The 22,618-nt window shown below is 39.5% G+C and overlaps 2 protein-coding genes and 1 pseudogene across 4 annotated transcripts in view; 2 read left to right on the top strand and 1 right to left on the bottom strand.

Annotated features, from left to right (window-relative positions):
• The window catches only part of LOC120428320 (stathmin), a 110,582-nt gene extending 106,827 nt beyond the window's left edge, over nt 1-3,755 (top strand). For all 3 annotated transcript variants that reach the window (XM_039593317.2, XM_039593318.2, XM_039593316.2), the window contains one exon: nt 806-3,755. In XM_039593317.2, the coding sequence (XP_039449251.1) occupies nt 806-898 (93 nt within the window). In that variant the 3' untranslated portion in view covers nt 899-3,755. The remainder of the gene's footprint in view (nt 1-805) is intronic.
• A 4,085-nt stretch (nt 3,756-7,840) lies between these two features.
• Nucleotides 7,841-18,772, bottom strand: LOC120428319 (uncharacterized). Its single transcript, XM_039593315.2, has 6 exons — nt 17,841-18,772; nt 15,937-17,781; nt 9,406-9,652; nt 9,018-9,342; nt 8,803-8,948; nt 7,841-8,745 (listed from the first exon to the last, which is right to left on the bottom strand). The coding sequence occupies exons 1-6, from the start codon at nt 18,430-18,432 to the stop codon at nt 8,469-8,471; spliced, it is 3,432 nt and encodes a 1,143-aa protein (XP_039449249.1). The 5' UTR covers nt 18,433-18,772; the 3' UTR covers nt 7,841-8,468.
• A 2,125-nt stretch (nt 18,773-20,897) lies between these two features.
• Nucleotides 20,898-22,618, top strand: LOC120428318 (40S ribosomal protein S14a-like; annotated as a pseudogene).

Here is a 22,618-nt window from a genome sequence, read left to right as displayed (position 1 = left end):
CTTCAAGCAAGAGAAAATATCGAGGAATGAAGAGAATTGAAGTATGCAGATTGAAGGGACTGAAGAATTCATCGAAATATGGAGCAATATTGATATCGAGAAGATCGACAGCCAGAGAGTCGACTGTATATCATTATGATACAATTTGAAAAATAACCATAAAAAGTTATAAAAATGTATAAGGAAAATTTTTGTTCTGAATGAAAGCCTAGCACTTGAAGATTCGAAGAACATTCAATTTCTCATAAAACAACGAGTCTCTTTTTTTTAAGTTGAGTAACTTAAAATAGGTTTGAAAACAAATTTTGTGTGTGTTTTTTCATGAAAAATTATTTTTTTTCGGAAGAATTTTTACAGCTTACATTTGAGTGTGGAAGGTATACATTACAGTACCTGTATAGAAAATTTAAACTTTTGATACATTATAATTTTTTACACAATCTTGACGGCAAATAATATTCAATTTATGAATAAAGGATTTTTGGAATTTGCAAAAAAAAATCTCTCTGCAAAAATTTATTCTAGACACGCTTTGTATTTATCCAACTCGTTAAACCTCGTTGCATAAATGTACAACCAGTGCAGAAAAAAAAATCCTTTTGCAACTTCTTGCATAAACCATTATATAAAATCCGCAATAGAAAAGTAATGTTTATTTTTAAGCAAGGTTTGTTGGATTGTGTGTTGTGCTACTAAATTATTGCTAAAAAATACCACGCATCATAATGTTTGTGTGCTCGTTTTGATGTGTTATCCCAGAAAGATCCTATCCTCCTACAATGATTGTTATTTTTTCACTTTACAGGAACGACGCGCGGAGATTGTGCGCCAGAACAAGGCCGCCCTCGCCTCCCAAAAGGACGAGGACAACGTCAACGTCACCGCATCATCCGGTTAGATTCGCACCCGGGTACCATCGAACGAGCTTCCTTCTCTTTATTAGCAACACCCACACACCCATACACACGTACTGTTTTTTCTCCAATCGATCAAGACACACCAAAATCTCAACAACTGATGTAACCTTTCACATTACCTGTTCGTTCACCACTGGAGAAGAAGAAGAAGAAGAAGAAAAGGAAAAATCCGCACACAAAAATGCAATTCTGCTCCTCCTGCTCTCTCTATCTCTCTTTCTCTCATACACCCCTTTGTCACTCACCTGATAGATATCGCAGCAAACGGAAGTGAGTCCGGAAAACTAATGTAAAACGGAAGTTGAAACAAACATGCTAGGGCGAAAGCGGAAGTTCAATAACGCAGAGAGAATTTAAATTAACAAATATACAAATTAAAGAAACAATATAACCAAAATCGCAGAACAGCAAAAGAAGAAGGCATTGACACCAGCAGCGCGCGCAGCAGTTTTAAAAAAGGAGTTGAAAACTTGAACTTGCACAGAGAGAGAAAATAAATCACACAACAATAGGTAGATAGAACCAAACCAACAACGTTTCTTGCAAAGAAAGGGTTGCTAAATACTAAATGAACAAACCAAACGTGAAATATTGCTACTTTTTTAAACAAGCTAAACAGAACACACACAAAACACGAAAATCTAGGCTACGCGAAGGACATTGAAAGAAGTTACTAAAAAATTATGAATACATTTACACAGTTACACAAACACATAGACACACACACAAACACACTAAACAACACAGTTTTTTTCCACTATCACGGCATACTAATAAAAGCAAGATGGCATAAAGAACAAGTTTAGTTTTCTGTTTAGGGGAGGAAGCCCCGAACTTAAAAGTGGTAATAAAAAAAACTTAAATAAATGTTAAAACCTTTGTAACTCCAATAGCCTGATCGTTTGTAAAATGAAGCGATTCTGAGTGGTTTTGAACTGTTTAGTTATGCTTTTATTTTTCACACTTAAATGACGCACCAAAAGAAGGGGAGAACAAACTTGAAAACTGCCCAACCAGAATAGAAAAAAGAACCTCCAACAAAAAGATTGAAATAAAATACAGTCCATAGAAAGAGAGAAATAAAAAGTAAAAAATTCTAGCAACCAGTAAAAATCATTAAAATTAAACTGCAAATTTGAGTATATCGATGATTTGGTTTGATTTCTAGTGCCATCTTTTGAGTCTGGCTGTTTGTTTCAAAAATAACTTGGTCTATCTTGGAAGGAAAGTAAATTGCCGAATGAATTGATCGATTGAACTGTGAAAGATTAGGAGATTGCCAGCGTGGAAAGAAGGAGCCGAAGCCATAAAGTGAGGAAGCGAGTTTGTGTTGAAATTAATTTTAAAACCTAACTCTTAATTGTAAGCTAACACACACACTATTGATTATTATTAAACAAAATAACACAGCAACAAAAAATGGGAAAATGCAAACAAAAAAAAACTTACCGATAAAACACCATTAAAAAGAAAACACACACACAAGACAAACAAACAAAATATTATTATATACTTACATTCATATTACATCGCCTCTGTGCCGCCTTTTATGCATTCTTTAATTCTAATATCAATTAACGATAATTATATTTATACCTGGTAAGAACACATTATTGCCCACGATCGTGGTCGCCCAATTTCTGTTTTCAGTCCCAACCCCCCCGCGAGAGTTTTACAGAGCAGCACGCAAACCCCCCTTAATTATGCCGCATATAAGTTGTGCTTGAGTCGAGTCGAGAAAACGGAACAAAAATTGATACGAAATGTCTGTTTGCCAGCAGCGAGCGAATTGATGAATGTGCGCGCGCCATAAATTTGCGATCGTAACCATGTGTGAATATAGGAATGAAGCGGGAAGTGAAAAGCGGAAAAGTGAGGCTAGGAATTAAAATAAGTGCTAAATTTTGTGAGCAAACCGCCCGCCTTGTGTAACATATATAATAAATTAATCGAACAAAAATCGCCATTATCGCTTTGTCAGTATTTCACAACTTGAAAAAATATTTTTGTTTTTGCCTTTCTATTTTATCTTTCCCAAATATGTTTTGTAACGTTGGTTTGCGTCGCGCTTCGCCGAGTTTGCCAGAGAAGAATTAAAAAGTTGGAATAAATAAATAACACACACTTTTGTGAGCGCAGAACCGTACCAGTAGTTAGTCCCACTCCGGACAATAATATGCTTTATTTGAAATCAACCGAAAGAAAAGAAAAGCAGGAAGCGATCCCATGAACGGAACGTTTTGCGTTGTGCTTGAGAGATTAAAATTGCAAAACAAAATCAACCAACAAAAATAAGAAGGTATTTAATACATTAGCTCAAAGGTAACAAAGTGGTGTAGCGATCAATGTGCACGCGAGCGCGCCCGCGCAAATTGACTTGAACAAGAGAGAAAAAAAAATCGGAACGGAACTGGAGACTGGTTTACAGAAACAAAAAAAGTAAATGGAAAAAAATAAGGACAAATTAAAAGAGTGCTTAAAGGACAATTTATTTTCGTATCGCTTTACTCTTTAGTTGGACGCTTCTTGTCGGAACATTAATTAAACTAACAAAAAAACACGGCGTAAGAATTGATCCTGCGATCCTCCTGCGGAGAGGACGATCGATTCCGAACGCTCTATATATCCACTTGATAGTAACAAAAAGAAAGGAAAAAAAACATGCAAAAAGAATCTCTTTAAATACAAACAAACAAGTAAAAACAAAAGTGTATCAAAACTTATCTATTGAAAAAAACAAAAAAAAAGCGAATATACAACTATCATGATTAAAAAATATATACTACAATATATAGCACAAGCAAGCTTCTGTGATGGGTTTCATTCATATTTTTAAAACAATCAAGCAAAACAAAACAACAAAAAACATGCGAGCAAGCAAGCAAGATCAAAATTATGCGTAAAATCGACGCGCGAAACCAACATCACAAAAACTAGCAAAAGAAAAAAAGAACAACAAAGCAACCTAGGCGGCGTCGATCACTTAGGTGAAACACAAATCATAACAACAACAACTAAAGCAAGATTGAACAATGGAAAAAAAACATCGCACCTGCGTTAATGATTAAAAAAATCAAGCAAGCAAAAAGCAAATGAGAAAAATGATAGCTGAAAACTAAATGAATAAAATGAAAATGAATTGCAGAAAAAGAAAACAATACAAAGAGGTGAAACATTTAAAAATTAAAATCGAAAACAGCAACAACTTAGTGTAAAGTAAAATGAAATAACAAGTGGAATATCAAAAATACAAATTGATTTCAAATAAAGATAAAAACACAAAAGCAGTTGGAGTTTTATTTGAAGAAAAAAAAGAGAAAAGGTATGATGAAAATTTGTATGTAAAACTTGTCATATCTGTATTTTTTTTTTAAATAGAATCTACCTTGCTCATACTGTAGTAATTTTTACTACAGTATGAGTAAGGTCCTCGAAATTTGGGATCGATTGTTTGCGTCCGTGATTTTTTTTTGTTTGCGTCCACAATTTGCGCATTGCATTTAAATTTTGAATGGATATTAGTATGGAAAAACCTTCTATTCTACATTTTGATATTTTTCATGTTCGTTTTCCACAAAACTTTTCAAACCAACACAAAAGCGTTAAAATTGAGTTTTTTTTTAATTTCCCGAAGAAAGTATTGTGCAATATTGCTCATATCAAAAGATACAGCGTGATCGAGCAGAACGTGATTTCCGAGCAAAAACACGTTTGAGACATCAAAAAAACTTTGTTCTGGTTTAATTTGATCATTTTTTAAATAATTAAAAAAATGTTAAAAAATAGAAAAATTTTAATAACAATTAATATTCTAAACAAATGAATGAAAAAAAAAATACACTAATTCAGTTTTTCTGCAATCATTAGTTTTCACAAAATGTAAGATTTGACGGAAACATAAATCTCATTGAAAAAAAAAATGAGGTAGGGGAAATATACTCATTTTAATCACTCTAAGCCGTTCGACCAATTCTCATCACTTTTGCAGTTTCCGCTATTAAATCAACAATTTCAGATGTATCAACAATGGAGAGTTGCTTGCTCACTTTTATTTGCGCTATTTATTACTTTGGAACAGTCAAAAACACTTTATGAGAGCTGGTATTCATGATCAAAGTGCTGATAGGCCGATAATAGAAATAGGATGAAAAAGGGTATAGTTCCCCTACTGTACATCGACAATTTTCAAAAATTCTTAAGATTTTTGAATAAAACCAAACCTGCTTAAAATTATTATAAACGCAGAGAAATGCATTTTGATTTAAGCTGATTACACTTAAATTTCCATTAAAATATTGAAATTTGGGGTTGGGGATTGGCCACGCTCCATACAAAAAAGAATTTATTTGTATGGAAATTGTCCACGAGAGGGGGGGATTGAGATTTAAAAAAAGTGTCCACGTGGTTTGTGGATGAGTAGTAGAGTAGAGCAGTAGAGTAAATTGAATTAAAGCATTTCAAAAGTGTTTCAGTCTTGTTTATTGATTTATGGTGACGATAATCGAAATTTTATCATTCGTCACCAAGTATTTAAATGAATTCAAATAATTACAATTGTTTTTTTGTGGCAAATAAAATAAAACTTTAAAGATATAGTTAGCAGCAATGCTAAAAAGTTATGTCCTTTTATTTCGAAAGCTATTTTTGTTATATTTCCATCCTTGCCCTGATAAAAAGTCTAACTAACAGGATATCGTTGCCAAATAAAATTACTATTACTACATAACTATGGCTTATAAAAATAATAAAAGAAAAACGCGCCCGAAAAGGCAGAAAACGCATTCCAAACTTCGAATTCTGCTTTACGATTAATTCGGCCTTTTGAATTTCGGCCTTTCGGGATTCGGCCTTTTAAGATTCGGCCATTCGTAGGAGACCCCAAAAATCTATATCTTTTGAATGACTTATCTGTCTTCGGCAAAGTTGTAGGCATTGTTAAGGACTATACACTCAATTTCCCAAATCCGTATTTTTCGATTTTTGAGATTTTTTACATGTTTTTGGGGACTAAAACCCGCAACTTTTGAGCTATAGAGAAGTATGGTAAAAAATTCTGCCGCCTAGTTATGATTTTTGCAAAAAAAATTATGCTACATTGACCGTATTTTTTATGTAAAATTGAATTTGCAATCGAAAAGTCCTTTACAGATTTTTGGGTAAAGTGCCCCGTTTTCAAGATATTGCCACCGAAAGTTTGATTTTTACGAAATATTTGCAGTTTTTCGATTTTTGAAAATAGCGGCCATGAGTGACCATCTCCGATTTTTTTTCAAGTTTCAGAAAATTTGCTATAACATTGTCTAAGAGACATTGAAGATTGGACCTTTGGTTGCTGAGATACAGATGATTAAAGAATAAGAAACAGGAAAATTTTAGTTGCCTATATGTCTTACCCAAAAAACCCTCTATTTGCTAATGTCGATATCTCAGCAACTAATGGTCCGATTTTCAATGTTAAAAAAATAAACATTCGTGAAATTTTCCGATCTTATCGAAAACAATAATTTAATTTTTTTTTAATCAAGACTAGCTGCCCGTTCGCGAGCGGGGTAGAGCATGTGCAATCGGCGAGTTACTCCCAGCAGCTCGGGACTCGCGGAACGAGCTCGAAAAAGAGGAATGTTTCTCGCGAGAGCACGAGAATACCAACACTGAGAGCTGGTAACAGTAGAGGCCTAAATGTTAAAAAGGGTAACATTTCAAAAAGCGTCATAAACATAGGCTTTGCGTGAGACATAGCGCTTATTGAAATGTTAGCGACGATTTGTGCTAAAATACGGATAGCGTGTAGTGAGAGAGGGAGAGAGTTGATACTCGTGGTAGGAGAGAAAAATAAGTCAGTCTTGAAGTTTGTTTCGGCACGAAAAGACGTCTTTTATTTATATCCGAAACTTGGTCTAGAAATCGTTTAAAATAAATGATGTGTCCCGTTCACAACGCCGACAGTTGACTGCTATAATATTAGAGGATTGATCAGCAACAAAGTCGAAGGTCGCGAATTGAACCGGTGTGAAGAAACTGTTCTTGTTGGCAGCTGCACCAGGTATCCCAGAAAAATACATACAACATAACAAATACATACATACAAGATGGAGCTCTGGGTCCAGCCGTGTTATTTGTATTTTGTTACTCATGTATTTATGTTTTGTATTATGTGTTTACAAAAAGAAATAGGTTTTTGGTGCCACTGCTTTGGTGGCTTTTCCTGCCTTAAAAAAAGTAAATAAATTCAAAATTCAATATATACTTTCCGGAACATCCTGCTCATCCGCGCTTCTACAGTTGGACGAACTTATTCCTCAGTGTGTAGCAGGTGACCTGAAAGTTGTAAACCTGCTGTTTGGAATAACATTTTCGCGGACTTGTGAACACTGTTTACAAGGCTGTTGAAACTGCTGATCAGTTCCTGCCAGCGGCACAGTAAATACGGGTTCGCTGCAAGAAATTGTCACAGTTGCTGGAGAAGAGATTCCTTTTGAAGACTGACTGCTGGATTATACCGCACTTAAAAAAACAATGATATAGACTTACCGCAAAAACATCAAACTTCTAATGTTATTTCAGGTCCTCGATAACTTTGCACACGTAACGGAAGGTTTGTCAGGTCGTTGAGGTATTTTCGGATAGCTGCCTAAAGGCAATGCTCGCCCCAATAGCTCCAAGTTCCACATTTTGAGGTATCACGTTTCTAAATTTTGTAAACCAGTTGGAACCAGCTTGGTGCGATATGAGAAGCAGGCTTCCGAAACGGTGCACTTTGACTTTAATCAAACCTGGATGAAAGTTAAAGTTCTGGAGTCTTCCGCATTGTACGACAAGCGCCTGCTTCAAGCAGTCGTTTTACCCAACCTTCTACTGACGACGCAAGCTTGATATGCTCTTTTTGTGGACTTGCTTGAACCAAAACAAAAAAAGAGACATTGTTTAGCTTTTGAAAATAAATCATTGCATGTTTATTTCTCATCTTCTCACATCTCGATACAAACAGTAAAGTTTTTTTTATTTTATTAAACCAACCGCACGGTTTTCAAATCTATACACTGTGAACAATAAGCGTTTCATTGCGCCTGAAACTCGACACACATATTTTGCGGCAAATTTAATTGTTCTTTTTTTTTACAATATAATATATCTCTGTATTTTTTAGATGTCCTCTTCATTATTTCTCGTCCTGCCCTATCACAAATTATAAACAAAAAAAAAGATTCTAACGACTACGTAGGGGTGATTCCGTCCAAATCCAAACCAAGCGCGCGCCACAATCACAATGTAAACTTTGTAGGAGTGAGTGTGTGAATACATTGTAACAAATTGTGAGAAATATAAAATAAGGGAGGGGCACGAAAAACTACACAATAATTGAAAACGTGTCCTTTGTCGTCGAGGAAAATGGTGTGTTGTAGGAGCTAAAACACTCACTAACAATAGGTAATACGGCCTCTAACGTTATTATTGCCTAGGACGCAAACCACCGCCGCTGAGGAACTGAACTGAAACTCGCAAAATTATAAAACTAACGTAATTTGACTCGAAACGTGTGATTCGGCTCCTCTATCTACATGCGAGCAGGTACTCGTCGACGGTTTTGAGCTTGATGAACTTTTCGCTGACGAGCACGAGCTGGCGCGGTTCCGCCGGGTGCAGGAAGATCTTCTCCCGCGCGGCCACGCAGTCCCGCGTCACGCGCCGCCCGTCCGGACCCTGCAGCCGCTGGTGGTTCGTGACGCACGTCGTGAGATCATCCAGGCTGAGCGCCAGCAGTTCGCCGCTGGCAAAGGTGGCGCAGTGCAGGCTGGCCGCGTTCAGCGTTGACGATTCGCACAGGATGCTGGAAAAAGGGTTAGAATGGGAGATTTTTTCTTTTAAAAATTGTGCGATTTCTCACCTTTGTGACTCCAGTGCAACCTCGTAGCTGTGGACCAGATGCCAGGAACGTTTGCCCATGTTAATACCGAGTACTTTGACCAGTTTACGATGGCTGTTTCCGCTGGGCGAGGGACACAAATGTACCACGAAGAGGGCACTCTCGTCCTAAAATGCAAAGCAAATCTCATTACAAATCACCCTTCCACTTCAACACCCATAATCCCAGCAACTCACATTCTCCGTATGCACGTACGTGGCCAGCGGCACCTGAATGTCCATCTTCAGGTCCACCGTAAAGACCAAACAGCCGTTCACCGTGTTCCAGATGGCGATCGTGGTCGCGCCCAGCCCGATCAGCTTGTCGTCGGTGCACCGCAACCCCGTCACCTTCTGCGTCACGCTCGGAAACTCCCGGATGCTGGCCAGCGTTTCCAGGTCCGGCGTCAGACTGTACTTGCACAGTCCCGTCCGGTAGTCACTCTCCGACAGTTGCTCGTGCCAACACAGCATAAAGTAGCGCGAGCGGGGCAGCGGCATAAACAGAATGTCCGAAATTTCACTGCAACAACAAAAATCCAAAATCAACACCACTCAATCACAAGACACAACCTGTCAAACCCACCTCCGCACGCTGTCCAGCTGGAGGGACTTCATCCGCAGCACCAACCCGGAACCGTCTTCCTCGTCGGCCTTGTCGCCGTCCTCGCCCTCATCATCGTCGGCAAGATAGTAGCAGTTGACGTACATCGAAGCTAGGGGACAGGTTCGCGCGTCGTCCTCGTCCAGGTTGCGAGCGCGTGGTTCCAGATAGAACGGTTCGTTCTCGTTGAAGCCCAGCCGCTGGGAGTTGGTCGGATCGACGTCGGAATCTGAAAATGGTGAGATATTTGATTTGGTGCACAAGCTTAGGAGTGAGTTTTTCACCGATGTGAAACAGGTCGTATTGAGGTGCTCCGATGAAACTTTCAGGGTTTGTTTGTCTATACATGAGATGAACTCATGTCAAATATGAGCCCTCTACGACAAAGGGAAGTGGGTTAAAACGGGCATTGATTTTTGAGGTCCAAAACACATGAAAAATCTTAAAATTGTTCGCATTTCCGTAAAACTTCATCAATTCCAACTCTCTGAGATGCATTCGAAAGGTATTTTGAAGCCCTTCAAAATGTGCTATAGACATTCAGGATTGGTTTGATTTTTTCCCATAGCTTTTGCAAATTACTGTTAAAAATTGATTTTTTTTAAACCTTAATAACTTTTGGCAACAGCCTCCAACACTCATACTCCCATAGGTCAAAAGTTAGGGAATTTCATGGACTATAAGCCTACGGTATTAACTTTTTGGCCAATCGCAGTTTTTCTCATAGTTTTACGATTTTTCTAGAACAAACATTTCACAACGTTAGTTTTTGCCCTGTAGGCCTCCATAGCGGCACTTTTTGGTCTCAATTTTGACATATTCGGAATCCTCAGAAAATTTTACATTAGATTGAGGTGTTGAAATTTGGAATTTGATTGGAAAAAATGCCATTTAGAATTAATTAAAATATTATTTAGCATTTTGTCGGATTAGGGACCATCCACAAACCACGTGGACACTTTTCTGGAAATCTCAACCCCCCCCCTATCGTGGACAATTTCCATACAAATAAAATCTTTTTTGTATGGAGCATGGACAATCGCCAAACCCCCCCCCCCCCCCTAAGGTGTCCACGTGGTTTGTGGATGGCCCCTTAGGGGTAAAACAAGTTTTCGCCTACTTGATACAGCTTTTGACGTATTGATCATAGGGTAAATAAGATCTATTTCTTTTTTCAAAAATGTTTTATTTAATTATTTTTTAAATCAAAATAACAACTCCAATACTTCTAACTTACATGAAACTGCCCGAGGATTCCGAATATGACAAAATTGAGACCAAAAAGTGCCGTCTTCTTGGCCTACAGGGCAAAAACTAACGTTGTGAAATGTTTGTTCTAGAAAAATCGTAAAACTATGAGAAAAACTGCGATTGGCCAAAAAGTTAATACCGTAGGCTTATAGTCCATGAAATTCCCTAACTTTTGACCTATGGGAGTCTGGGTGTTGGAGGCTGTTGCCAAAAGTTATTAAGGTTTTAAAAATATCCATTTTTAACAGTAATTTGCAAAAGCTATGAGAAAAAGTCAAACCAATCCTGGATGTCTATAGCACATTTTGAAGGGCTTCAAAAGACCATTCGAATGCATCTCAGAGAGTTGGAATTGATGAAGTTTTACGGAAATACGAGCAATTTTAAGATTTTTCATGTTTTTTGGACCTCAAACTTCAATGCCCGTTTTACCCCACTTCCCTTTGTCGTAGAGGGCTCATATTTGGCATGAGTTCATCTCTCATGTATAGACAAACAAACGCTGAAAGTTTCATCCAAATCGGAGCACCTCGATACGACCTCTAGAACAAACCGAGCAGAATCTACAAATACTGCCTCTTAGTATGTAAGTTTGATGTCAAAAATACGTAGTGATTTTTTTCGAAACAGATATTTTCAAGGATAGACATGAAACATTTTTTTTGCAATTCCGTCGTGAAACTACTTACTTTTCCTGTCATTCTTGAACGACGAAATAGCCTACTTTTCTGTACCAAAAATAACAGAATCGAATAGCAACACTTTTCAAAATAAATGCTGAAAAGTTCTACTTTTCAGCACTGAAATGGGTGCTGAAAAGTTGAACTTTTCAGCACTTGTTTCGAAAAGTAACACTTTTCAACATTGTTTTGATTTAAACGATTTATTGACAAATATATGAAAATTTGACTTAAAATTTCACTCAATGGGTGTTTTTCGGAATTGCAAATAATGTTGTATGGAACTCGTTGCAAAACTTGATTTTTTCAGCACTCGTCGTATTTATCCAACTTGGTGAACCTCGTTGGATAAATGTACGACTCGTGCTGAAAAAATCCTCTTTTTGCAACTTGTTGCATAAACTAATAATTTTATTTAAGTAAATGAACTAGCCCAAAATGCTTTAAAATTAAAAACAATACAGTAAAAATATAAGTATTATAAATTGTTTTCATTTCACTGCACTTATAATTTAATAAAAAAAAAATCAAATTTAATTCAGAACAACTCTCAACGTTTACTTAAATCGACTTTTTATTGTAGTTTTTTTTTCAATTTTTTTCTTCGAGAATTTCCCGTGTTCAGGAGGTCATTTTGAGCAACTTTTGTTCTACGAAAAACATTACTTCTCTTGTTTTATGCTTTTTTTTTTGTTTATTTTCATTTTTAGTGTTTTAATTTGCATTTATCTTGTTTAGTTTATATTTGGTTTTGGTAGTATTCGGACTATTCTACCACCTAATATAATTACATTTTGCCTATATAATTTTTTCATGATTGTACAGTAACTTTTTAAATTTTTTGCTTGTTTTTCACATTTTCTGCTATAAAATGCACCATTATCATTTTAATTGTAAAAAAATGCGTAGAGGCATAGTCTGGGACACTAGAAAAATTACTGCATACTTCTTTTTACTTAAAATATAGGAAATGTTAGTAAAAAAACACAGGCAAAGTTGACCGCTAAAAAAATCCTTTTTTAAAAAAAACATTGGCAATGTCACATAAAACTAGTCAAACTTCCAACCCATAAATTTTCTAACATTTTAAAAGTTCGTCCTTCCAATTAGGTTTTACGCCGACTCGGTTTTTAGGTTAGAAATTTGACAGCTTGGCTGCACTGTTTACATTTTTTGCACCTGTGTCTCAGTAAAAATGTGTGTGCGTGTGCGCTCGTGACGTCACGCTGTAAAACCTAATGCTTTTCAAAGATCAAAAAAAATCAGCCTAAGGCCGTTGCAAATATTTTTCAAAGTTTATGTCGGCTTTGGTCAGAGCCGAGGGACATAAACTTCAAAAAATATTTGCAACGGCCTAAGTTAAAAATAAGCACAAAGAAAAAAGTCCCGCATTTTTTATCACACCAATTAATTTTTGACAGACTTTACCTTTTTCGTTTTTTTTTTGTTTATGATACGCAAACCAAGTTATATTCTTCTAAAAAAAATATTTTCGAAAGTTAAATAATTATTAGACGAACAATTTTCTTCGAATTTCGGAAATGAAATGACCTTTCGTATGGCCAAAGAAGCCATCTTGCGTTTCACCACAAAAATGTTACGTAAATTTTCAAAAATCTGTATCTCTCGAAGGAATTTAACAGTGATCCCCGTGCACCGCGTTCAACCGCGTTCTCTGTTTTCTGTACTCGATCAAACACCAGCACCGCGTGTGCACGCGTACAAGCAAACTTAAACTCTGCCGTGTACAGGCTGTACCCGTACACGAACCTCAAGTTTAAACCGAACCTTGCACCTCGGGTACAAACCCCGTGCAGGCCGACGACGCAGAAAAGAGACAAAAATATTTCCCTTACGCTCCCTCTGCTGTAAAGTGGTGTTTCATTCTCCGCTGCAGTCACACTACAGTGTTTGCCACAGAGAGAGTGAGAAGCAGTCATTTTTTTCGTCTCTTTATACGCTCTTCGGCCGCACGGCGTTGTACCCGAGGTGTGCACCCCGTGTTTACACCGCGTGTAAACTTGAGTGCGCCGTGCAGGGAGAACTCGAACATGGTAGCCTGGTGTGTTTGAGGTTCATCTGCACTGAAAACTTGTACGGCATGTACGGCGTGCGCGCGTTTCGGGAAGACTGGAATTTAATGATCGATTTGGTGTCTTCGGCAATGTTGTATGTTGTATTGATGAGCACTATTCAGTTTTTTTAATTAGCATTTTTCACTAAAATCAATTTCCCAAAATCTGCTTTTTTTGTTTTTTTTTTTTTAAGGAAGCCCCACATTTTTGAGGCATAGAGGATTAAACTGGCAACCCTGCTATGTTGTTGACAGTACCGCGCGCTATTTTTTCGTGTGCATTCTCTCTCCCGAGCCGGACGTGATTTGCCTTTGCTCTAAAAGTCCAATATAGAGAAGTACTGGCAAAAATTTCGCCGCGATATAAAAATAAAAAATATAAATTTACTTTTTTTGGGTAACCAAATCCCCAAATCTTTTGCAATGATAGTCTTGATTCCACAACTTAAAAAAATCGAAAACTACAAAAATTAAAAAAAAACTATTTTTGTCATTGACTTCTGAACTTTATTTTTTTAACTACGAAATTTCAATGGAAAACAAGTGCAATCAGCTGAAATCAATTTAAAATGCATTCCCCTGCGTTTAGAATAATTTTCAACATGTTTGGGTTCATTCAAAAATCTGTTGGATTTTTCGATGTACATTGTACAGTACAGCAAAAAGTTTTTTTTTCGTTATAATTTTTGTTTTCCTCATATCTTAATTTTTTGAAAACTAATGATTGCAAAACAACTGAACTAGTGTAAAATGCATTTTAAAACACTTTTTTCATTCAAATGTTGAGATTATGGCTTGTTATTTCATTTTTTTTTTAGTTAAGTAAAACTTTAAGTGGCCATAACTTTAAAACGGTGAACATTATCAAAATGTCAATACTTTTCGATTAAAAATCGATTTTACATTAATAACTGTAGTAATTAAAAAATTGGGTAGGATATATTTTTTTCAAAACAAAATTTTAAAACACATAGAAAAAATAAAAAAATAAAAAATAAGGATTTCGAAAAATTTAATTTTTGTTAAAAAAATATTTAAAAAAATCGGCAAAAATAATTTTCCGTGTTTTTTTTATCTGCCGAAGACACCAAACAGATCAAAAAATTTACAGACTATTGAATATTTGCGTATCATTTTTGTAGCTACCAAAATTGTATGGATACTTGTATGGGTGAACCAATGACGAAAAATGGCTTTTTTGGCCATATGGATGGAAAAATAAAAGAAATAAAAATGTACAAAATCGACCGTAAACAAAAATCAGACGACCGATTTTTAGCGAAGCTACACCAAAAAGTCACGTTTTACAATTTTCAATATGTGTTTTTTTCTAGGTTTTTTAAATGAAAAATTTCATTTTTATTATAATTTAAAAAGTATAATGTTCTTTAAATGCGTTTTCTTAACTCAAACGCCAAAAATGTTGACTGATTAAGGTTGAAAAGAAGCCGAAGAATCGGTCAGATGTTAAATTATTTTGCAATCTGAATGAAATAGTTGAGTAAAATTTTAATGAAATGCATAGTTTTCGAGTTGAAACAATTTTTATTGAAATTTTTCGAAAAAAAAATTACTTGTCAAATTGCAAAAAGAGTGTCATTCCTCGTCCATCTCTTGAAAAAAAAAACAGCTGAGAAAATTCTCTAAGTATAGCTTTTAAAAGTAAGAGAAGCGAAAAAAAAACCTTGATTCTAATTGATATGCAATTAGCCATTTTTCAATTGGCGACACTTGAAATCTAAAGATGCGATTTTAACTGTCAAAAATGAAAGATTGGAAAATTGTCTCATCTCCTGGAAATATTTAAAAGATTTAATTCATAAGCGCTATGCCATTTTAAAATACCGGTCGTGATTTTGAAATTTTAAAAATATATGTTTTTTTTTTTAAATGAAGAATCACTGTTTATGGAACGCATCAAAAATGAAAAAAAAAATTGTTAAAGTGAAAAACAAACACAGGAAATTATTTTTTGTAGATGAGCCCTTTTACCTAGAAGCCCTAATCATTACCTACAACTTTACCAAATACACTAAATCGATCAGAAGATCTCTTATCAAAACAAAATTTGTTTAATGTATTTAATACTCCTTTGCAAATATTTTCAAAGCATCTTTGTATAGATTTTCCCAACAATTTGTGTGGAAAACCAATTTATGAAAAATGGCTTATTTGGACATTAAGAATTGACGAAAAAAGTTTACTTTGAAAATAGCTAAACAAAAATATGAAAAATTGGAGTATTGCATTCCCATTAAAATAGCTACCTTTCAGAATACCTCAAATTAAAAGTGCGTTCTGTCTAGTAGGCCTAAAATAAGGACATCTGCCCTAGATGAATTTGATAAAGGTTATGTTTCGGTTTCACGCGTTGCTAAACCGAGCTCGAAAAAATCTAACCAAAAAAGCCATGTTTCAGATCAAGTCCTTATTGTTATCCGTATCCGGCTATCAAACAAAGAAACCTCCAACCGCCTATTGTTCTTCCCCGATCCCAAGGTCACTCACCCGTTTGCGCCCTCTTGCACTGCCCCAGCAGCCGCAACTCCTGGCTCAACCCGAGCAACGCGGCCAGCTTCGAGCAGCCCCAAAAACTGACCAGCTCCTGCTGCACCACGACCAGCTTGTCCACAAAGTAGTACACCGCCAGCACTTCCCCGTTCGCCCGAACCAGCGGATTCTTCATCGTCCGCAACTCGTTCGGCACGACCGCCGTCTCGACGCGCTTCTTGTGCTCCGCCGAGGTGCTGCTACTCACGGCACTGTCCACGGAGACGCGGGCCCGCGTCCGGGCGACTACCAGCTCCGGCTTCAGTTCCGGCGTTCGCGATTTCTTCTTTTTCGCGCTAAGCAGACTGACGAAGGACGCCTTCTTGCGGATCTTACCGTTGCGGAGCGAGCTTTGCTTCATGATGAGCCGGCGGTAGCTGCTGCGCAGGTTGGACGCCACGACGACGATCTTCTTTTTGTTGCGCGGTTTGCGCACTTTGTAGCGAAGTTTGCGCTCTTTGCCGTACCGCTGCGAGACGCGATCGTCCGAGCGGCGTCGTTCGGGTTGAGGTTGTGGTGACGTTTCGGCTGTTTGCAAACTGAGCGGTGACAGCACGACGACGGCTACTTTGTTGTCGGTGAGACCGCGTTGCTGCAGAGCTTTGAGATCCGGCCGGTAGGCTGGGTTGTTGCGGCGCAGGTACGTGGCGAATTTGTCACTTTCCGAGTCCTTCCGGCTCATGAGTTCTACGTACGGGTCTTGGGGGCGGTTCGCTTCTTCGTTTTCGTTGGTTGCACGATGGAATCGAGTGGGGAATTTGTGGTAGTTCTTGCGGCACTGGATCATGCTTATTTTGTCAATTTCGGGATTAATTTGGCTCCTCCGAAAATCCAACTCTTCGCTCAGGTGCAGCGAGGGTGAGGAACGTTCTCCGGTGGCCAGTTCTTCGCCGGTGCGTCGTTTCTTGATGCTGGCACGTTGCTGCTTGGCCGCAAGCAAACTTGGGCTGGCGCTCGTTTCCGAGTCGGTGCTGCTTTCGCTGCTGGAGATGTGGATTGGACCGTCCATGGGTCGTTTGGCCGGTTTGCCGGAGTCAATTTCCGCCACCGTTGGTATCGAGTACAGCAGATCTTCCTTCGTTACCCGCCAGTGCTCGATGCGATCGTGCTGGGACATGGCGGGGACTTGCTGGTTGATCCGGTCCAGCAGCAGGTCAAACTCCGTCTCTTTGTTCGCCCTCGAAGATCCACTTCGTTCGCAACCGGGTTGCTTGTTGCAGCCCGAGCTTGAAACGTCCCAAAACGAGTTGGCCAGTGACGAAGGATTGACCTGCGCCGTCGAGCTGTCCGAATCGCTCAGTGTACACTGCTCATCGACTTCGACCTCCTTATCTGCTTCACAACCTTCCGGAATCAACGCCGGTTCGTCCTCCGCCTCGGACAGCTCCATCCGCGTATCTTCCTCATCGAACGCCTCTTCATCCTCGTCGATTTCAATCGTCAGCACTTTGCCCTCACCATTCGTTGTCGTCGCCGGAACTAAGTCACTGCTGCTGGTAACGCGCGGAGTTGCGGCCACCTCCGGCGAGTTCAACACCTTCCGACTCACGAAGCTCTCCATGACCGTGGTCGTTGTGGTATTGTCCAGACAGCTCGGTCCGTCAGGGTACGTGTCCGCAGATTCCGTTTCCGAATCCGGCTCCAGATCGATCACGCCGAGCAGCTTGTACGGGGCGTTGTTCTTTTCCCGGCGACGCTCCCGACTCGAGCTGCCGCTACTGGCCGTCGTTGCCGTCGTCGTGGACGAAGGTTTCTCCACGGAACGACGAATGATGCGCTTTTCGTAGTGGTTGGCGGTCATCACTGGAAGGAAAGAGAGCGTCAATATCTGATGAAATACAATTACGCCAAGTCAAACTCACCAATCCTCGGTTCCGTACTGGTCGGCCGACTCTCGCCAAAGATACTCGCCACGGGCAGCATTCCCGGCGAGGGTGGCGTGTCCAGCACACTGCTGCTGAAGTAGTTGTCCCTCAACGGATTGCCCGGCTTCTTATTGTACGATCGGTTCACGATTATCCCAGCCGTCGCCGAACTGCTGTGCATCTGGAAACTCTCCCCCGGCAGCGACTCATCCAGCGGACGGTACTCATGAATCGACCGCCGCACCAGACTCCGACTGTGGGCATCTCCGACCATCACCGGACTCGATGCCTCCATCTGAACCGGCACCACATGAATCCGATGGGCAGACGGGAACCCCCGCAACGGTTCCTCCCCCCTCACACTGGCACTCTCCAAATCATCTTCATCATCATCGTCCTCCAATTCAATCGTCGGAATCGGCTTCCGCGACCCATCCTCTTCCTCCCCACCACGCAAATCCACCTGACTCAAATCCCACTCCGACACCGTCCCGGGAACCGTCATCGAGCTCTGCGCCCTCGAATTGTTCAACTGTGAGTTCTTAATCTTAATGCGGTCCCAAATCGACCCTTGCACCGGGGAAAACATCGCACTCTCCCCAAATCAACCCTTGCAAAACCAAAACAAATCCGTCGTCGCCTGCCTGCTTAGATCCAAGCAGAAAAGGGCGACGTGCTTTTCTGCAGTGAGCTCATGACAGCCGCTGCGGCAAACAAAACTCGGAAGGATGATGAAAATTTCTACACTTTCCCCCCTTCACGCAAATCGCGAAATTCCACCGACCACAACCGTAAAAGCACTCCGCCGAAAACGTCCCGTGCACTACCGGTCCGGAAGCGGCCAGAATCGGGCCCAAATTGCGGAATCGAAAATCTTCGGAAGTTTCTTCCTGCAACAAACACACGATTAGAAAAATGATTTTCTGCTGCTGATGGCTGGCCTTGGATGGCACGCACACTGCGACGAGAAAAGGGGGACTGTCAGAACTGACAGTCCCTGTAAAAAGTTTGACAGTTCTCAATCTGAGCAATCAGCCAACGAAATCGGGTGTCTTCTAAAACGACCGACCAGTAAACCTACTAAGTTGGCATGCGTCGATGCCAACGTTTCAGTCGATCTATTAATCGGCAAATTAGATTGGCTTTAGTCGGGCATGCACGGAAACACACTAAGTTGGTCGAAGAATCGATCAATGAAATACGTTTTAGTGTTGTTTACTAAATGGACTTAGGTAAATTATTTCCGCGTTAATTTGAACCGAAATTCTTGCAATTTTCAATGTTGTAGCAGAAAGTAGCTTATACAAAGTTTGGTAAGTATTTTCTAAGTGTTTCAGTAATCATTTTTAAGAAAAATAGGCAAGTTTATTGTTTCAAGTGTTTGTTTGTTTTTAATTTTTTTCAAGGTGATGAACCAAAACATAGTTTTGAGGTAGCGGTCCCAGGAGAAGGCCCGGCGCTTCAATTGACCATCGGTGTATTTACTTAAATCTTTTGGGGTAAGTTTTTATTATGAAATATCTAATAAATTTTAATCACAGAACATTTGGAACTTTGTCCGGAAGTTCTAAAAAAAAAGACAATGATTTCTAATTCGTAAATTTATTTTTAGGTGATTGAACTAGCAGCCGAAACGTTGTAGGTATGTAATCTATTACTTTTTGGCAACTTATTCATCCGCCGGCTCCATTAAGTCACAGTTTCCCGGATTTCTCCGGGGACAGTAATTTTAATCAACCTACTAATCGGCCAACTTCGTATGGTCGAGTAGGCTGATTGCGAATACCGATTAGTCGGCTTACGTCTGGGTTAAATTTCCATAAGCGTATGTTGCAACATTGACCGATTAGTCGGCTATTTCGTCAGTCGATTCATCCGACTAAACCCGATTATATTTTAGAAACAGTAGGGTGATTTTTCTACAGGGGTCCCTGTAGAAAAAACACCCTACTGTTCCTAAAATATAATCGGGTTTAGTCGGATGAATCGACTGACGAAATAGCCGACTAATCGGTCAATGTTGCAACATACGCTTATGGAAATTTAACCCAGACGTAAGCCGACTAACCGTTATTCGCAATCAGCCAACTCGACCATACGAAGTTGGCCGATTAGTGGGTTGATTAAAATCACTGTCCCCGGAGAAATCCGGGAAACTGTGACTTAATGGAGCCGGCGGATGAATAAGTTGCCAAAAAGTAATAGATTACATACCTACAACGTTTCGGCTGCTAGTTCAATCACCTAAAAATAAATTTACGAATTAGAAATCATTGTCTTTTTTTTTAGAACTTCCGGACAAAGTTCCAAATGTTCTGTGATTAAAATTTATTAGATATTTCATAATAAAAACTTACCCCAAAAGATTTAAGTAAATACACCGATGGTCAATTGAAGCGCCGGGCCTTCTGCTGGAACCGCTACCTCAAAACTATGTTTTGGTTCATCACCTTGAAAAAAATTAAAAACAAACAAACACTTGAAACAATAAACTTGCCTATTTTTCTTAAAAATGATTACTGAAACACTTAGAAAATACTTACCAAACTTTGTATAAGCTACTTTCTGCTACAACATTGAAAATTGCAAGAATTTCGGTTCAAATTAACGCGGAAATAATTTACCTAAGTCCATTTAGTAAACAACACTAAAACGTATTTCATTGATCGATTCTTCGACCAACTTAGTGTGTTTCCGTGCATGCCCGACTAAAGCCAATCTAATTTGCCGATTAATAGATCGACTGAAACGTTGGCATCGACGCATGCCAACTTAGTAGGTTTACTGGTCGGTCGTTTTAGAAGACACCCGATTTCGTTGGCTGATTGCTCAGATTGAGAACTGTCAAACTTTTTACAGGGGTGCGTCGTTTTCAACATGGCGGACGAAAAATGGTAATGTAAACAAAGCGGGTGGAGTTGGTGTTAACTGGGTCATTTGGGGAGAACTTTTTGATTTTAGCTTACTCAATTGGGTAAAGATAAAAGTCTAGTCATAGACTAATTAAAGACTAAACACTCCGAACAAAATTTTCCAAAAAGTATGACCATAGACTAATAATATATAGATATGCCACTCCCCTGTTGGGGCTGGCGACACTACCGCCACGCCACGTTTACACCTGGTGGCAATTCACAGGTACTAATTTCCCCTTCGGGAATTTTTGAAAAAGTTGCTCCCTCGAATTTTAGTTCAGTGTTGTGTGGGTTTAGTTCGATATCATAGCAACCTAAGAACCACTAACTTTGTTGACATTGTATCTGTCAATTCTCGTGCCTTTTTCACCTGTCGTAGAATCGCCAACTCCGTGGATTGTCGATTGAGCAAATCTTATGTCCGGAAGTTAACCAAAATTTGGATCTGTCGATCTCGCCATCAGCAGTAGCATCGATACTCCAAACAACCTCAGTGAAGCGGTCGGCGATGAAAGCAGAATCGATGGAGTATTGGATGGAAATGAAGCAAACGAAATGGACGAAAATTAAATCTTGATGTTTGTAGTTAAATTTTGTCAGCAAATGCAGGTGAGGTAATTTACAAGTTTTATACAAATTGTCATCACAAAGGTCCAACTTTCACAGACCCCGCGGGTTGTGTTCCGTCCAACTTGATGTTCGATCGCGTACAAGAAGCCGAATTCTCCAGTTCAACTTCGACCATCGCAACTTAAGACGATCCAGTGGCCATGACTGACCTGGGTGCTGCAGAATTCCAACAGCAAAAGCTCCGAGAGAACCACTTCTGGTGGAATCAACTGTGGCGAAGCCTGCAAAATGAACTGGCCCAAGAATCGCAGCACATGTCGCAGCGACCCACGAAGCCATCCACAACTCGCTTCTCAAACGGCAGTGCCAACCAACTGTCGCTGAGATGGCAAGAAATAGTGCAATAGGAAGACATTTTTTGTAAACAATTTCAAATAAATGGTTAAACTCGAAGGCAAAGCTAGAAGATTGTTTGCAGGCTAAATAATCCTTAATTTTCACAATACATTGACAAATTCATTGACTTATGCTTATGCTGTTTGCTCATCTCCTCCTCTCACGGCTCGGGGTTATTTTTGAACTCCAGGTCACTTTGAGGCTTCGGATGACCACCCGGGCGGCCGTGCTAGCCCAATAAACACGCGCATGGCTCCCCACAAGAAAAAAAAAACCTTCAAGGAGGAGGTCCAGGTGTCACTCGGACAGAAGGATCGCGAGGGCTGGATCGTTTCCGGACTGGCCCACATCTACGCCAGCTTCAACGACACCTTTGTCAACGTCACAGATCTGTCTGGCAAGAAAACCGATCTACGGCGGCATTTAAGTCAAGGTCAATCACGACGAGCAGCCCTACGGTGCTTAGGATGCCGCCGAGAAGTTTTATTTGCTGGGGATCACCGCGCTGCGCATTAATTTGCCTAAGGAGGAAATGGCACTCCGTGCCATGGCCTGTTCGTCGATGAAAATTGGCCGAATCGAGGACGTGACGTCAATCCCGTCCAATTCGATCCGCCGTAAGGTAGGTCGGTCCTTTTTGTGGCACTGTACGAATTTCCATTCCACATTCAAAAATGTAACAATTGAAGAAATTCGGAACTAAACATTTGGTGACACTTTGTTGTCAAGAAGAAAAACCAATTTGAAACAGGAAAGTGTCATGAGTACTACGATCTTGTTTACCAATTTAGTACCTGTAACTTGACTGTGGTGGCGCTCGGAGCGCTAAAGGGGTGTCGCCAACTGGATGTATGGAAAAATCCCGAAGTGAGACATCTAGGTAATTAATAATCT

This window comes from Culex pipiens, chromosome 2 (assembly GCF_016801865.2).
Source record: "Culex pipiens pallens isolate TS chromosome 2, TS_CPP_V2, whole genome shotgun sequence".
Classification (NCBI taxonomy): Eukaryota; Metazoa; Arthropoda; class Insecta; order Diptera; family Culicidae; genus Culex; species Culex pipiens.
Note: the sequence above shows the minus strand (reverse complement) of the source record. Positions and strands in the feature narration are given on the sequence as shown.

Bases quoted from the DNA above. Each gene is read 5' to 3' on its own strand.
- LOC120428319 (XM_039593315.2), bottom strand. From the start codon at position 18,432: ATGTTTTCCCCGGTGCAAGGGTCGATTTGGGACCGCATTAAGATTAAG. The intron at 17,782-17,840 runs GTGAGTTTGACT...CTTTCCTTCCAG, and splicing joins CAGTACGGAACCGAGGATTG to TGATGACCGCCAACCACTAC. The intron at 8,746-8,802 runs GTGAGAAATCGC...CCCTTTTTCCAG, and splicing joins GTTGCACTGGAGTCACAAAG to CATCCTGTGCGAATCGTCAA.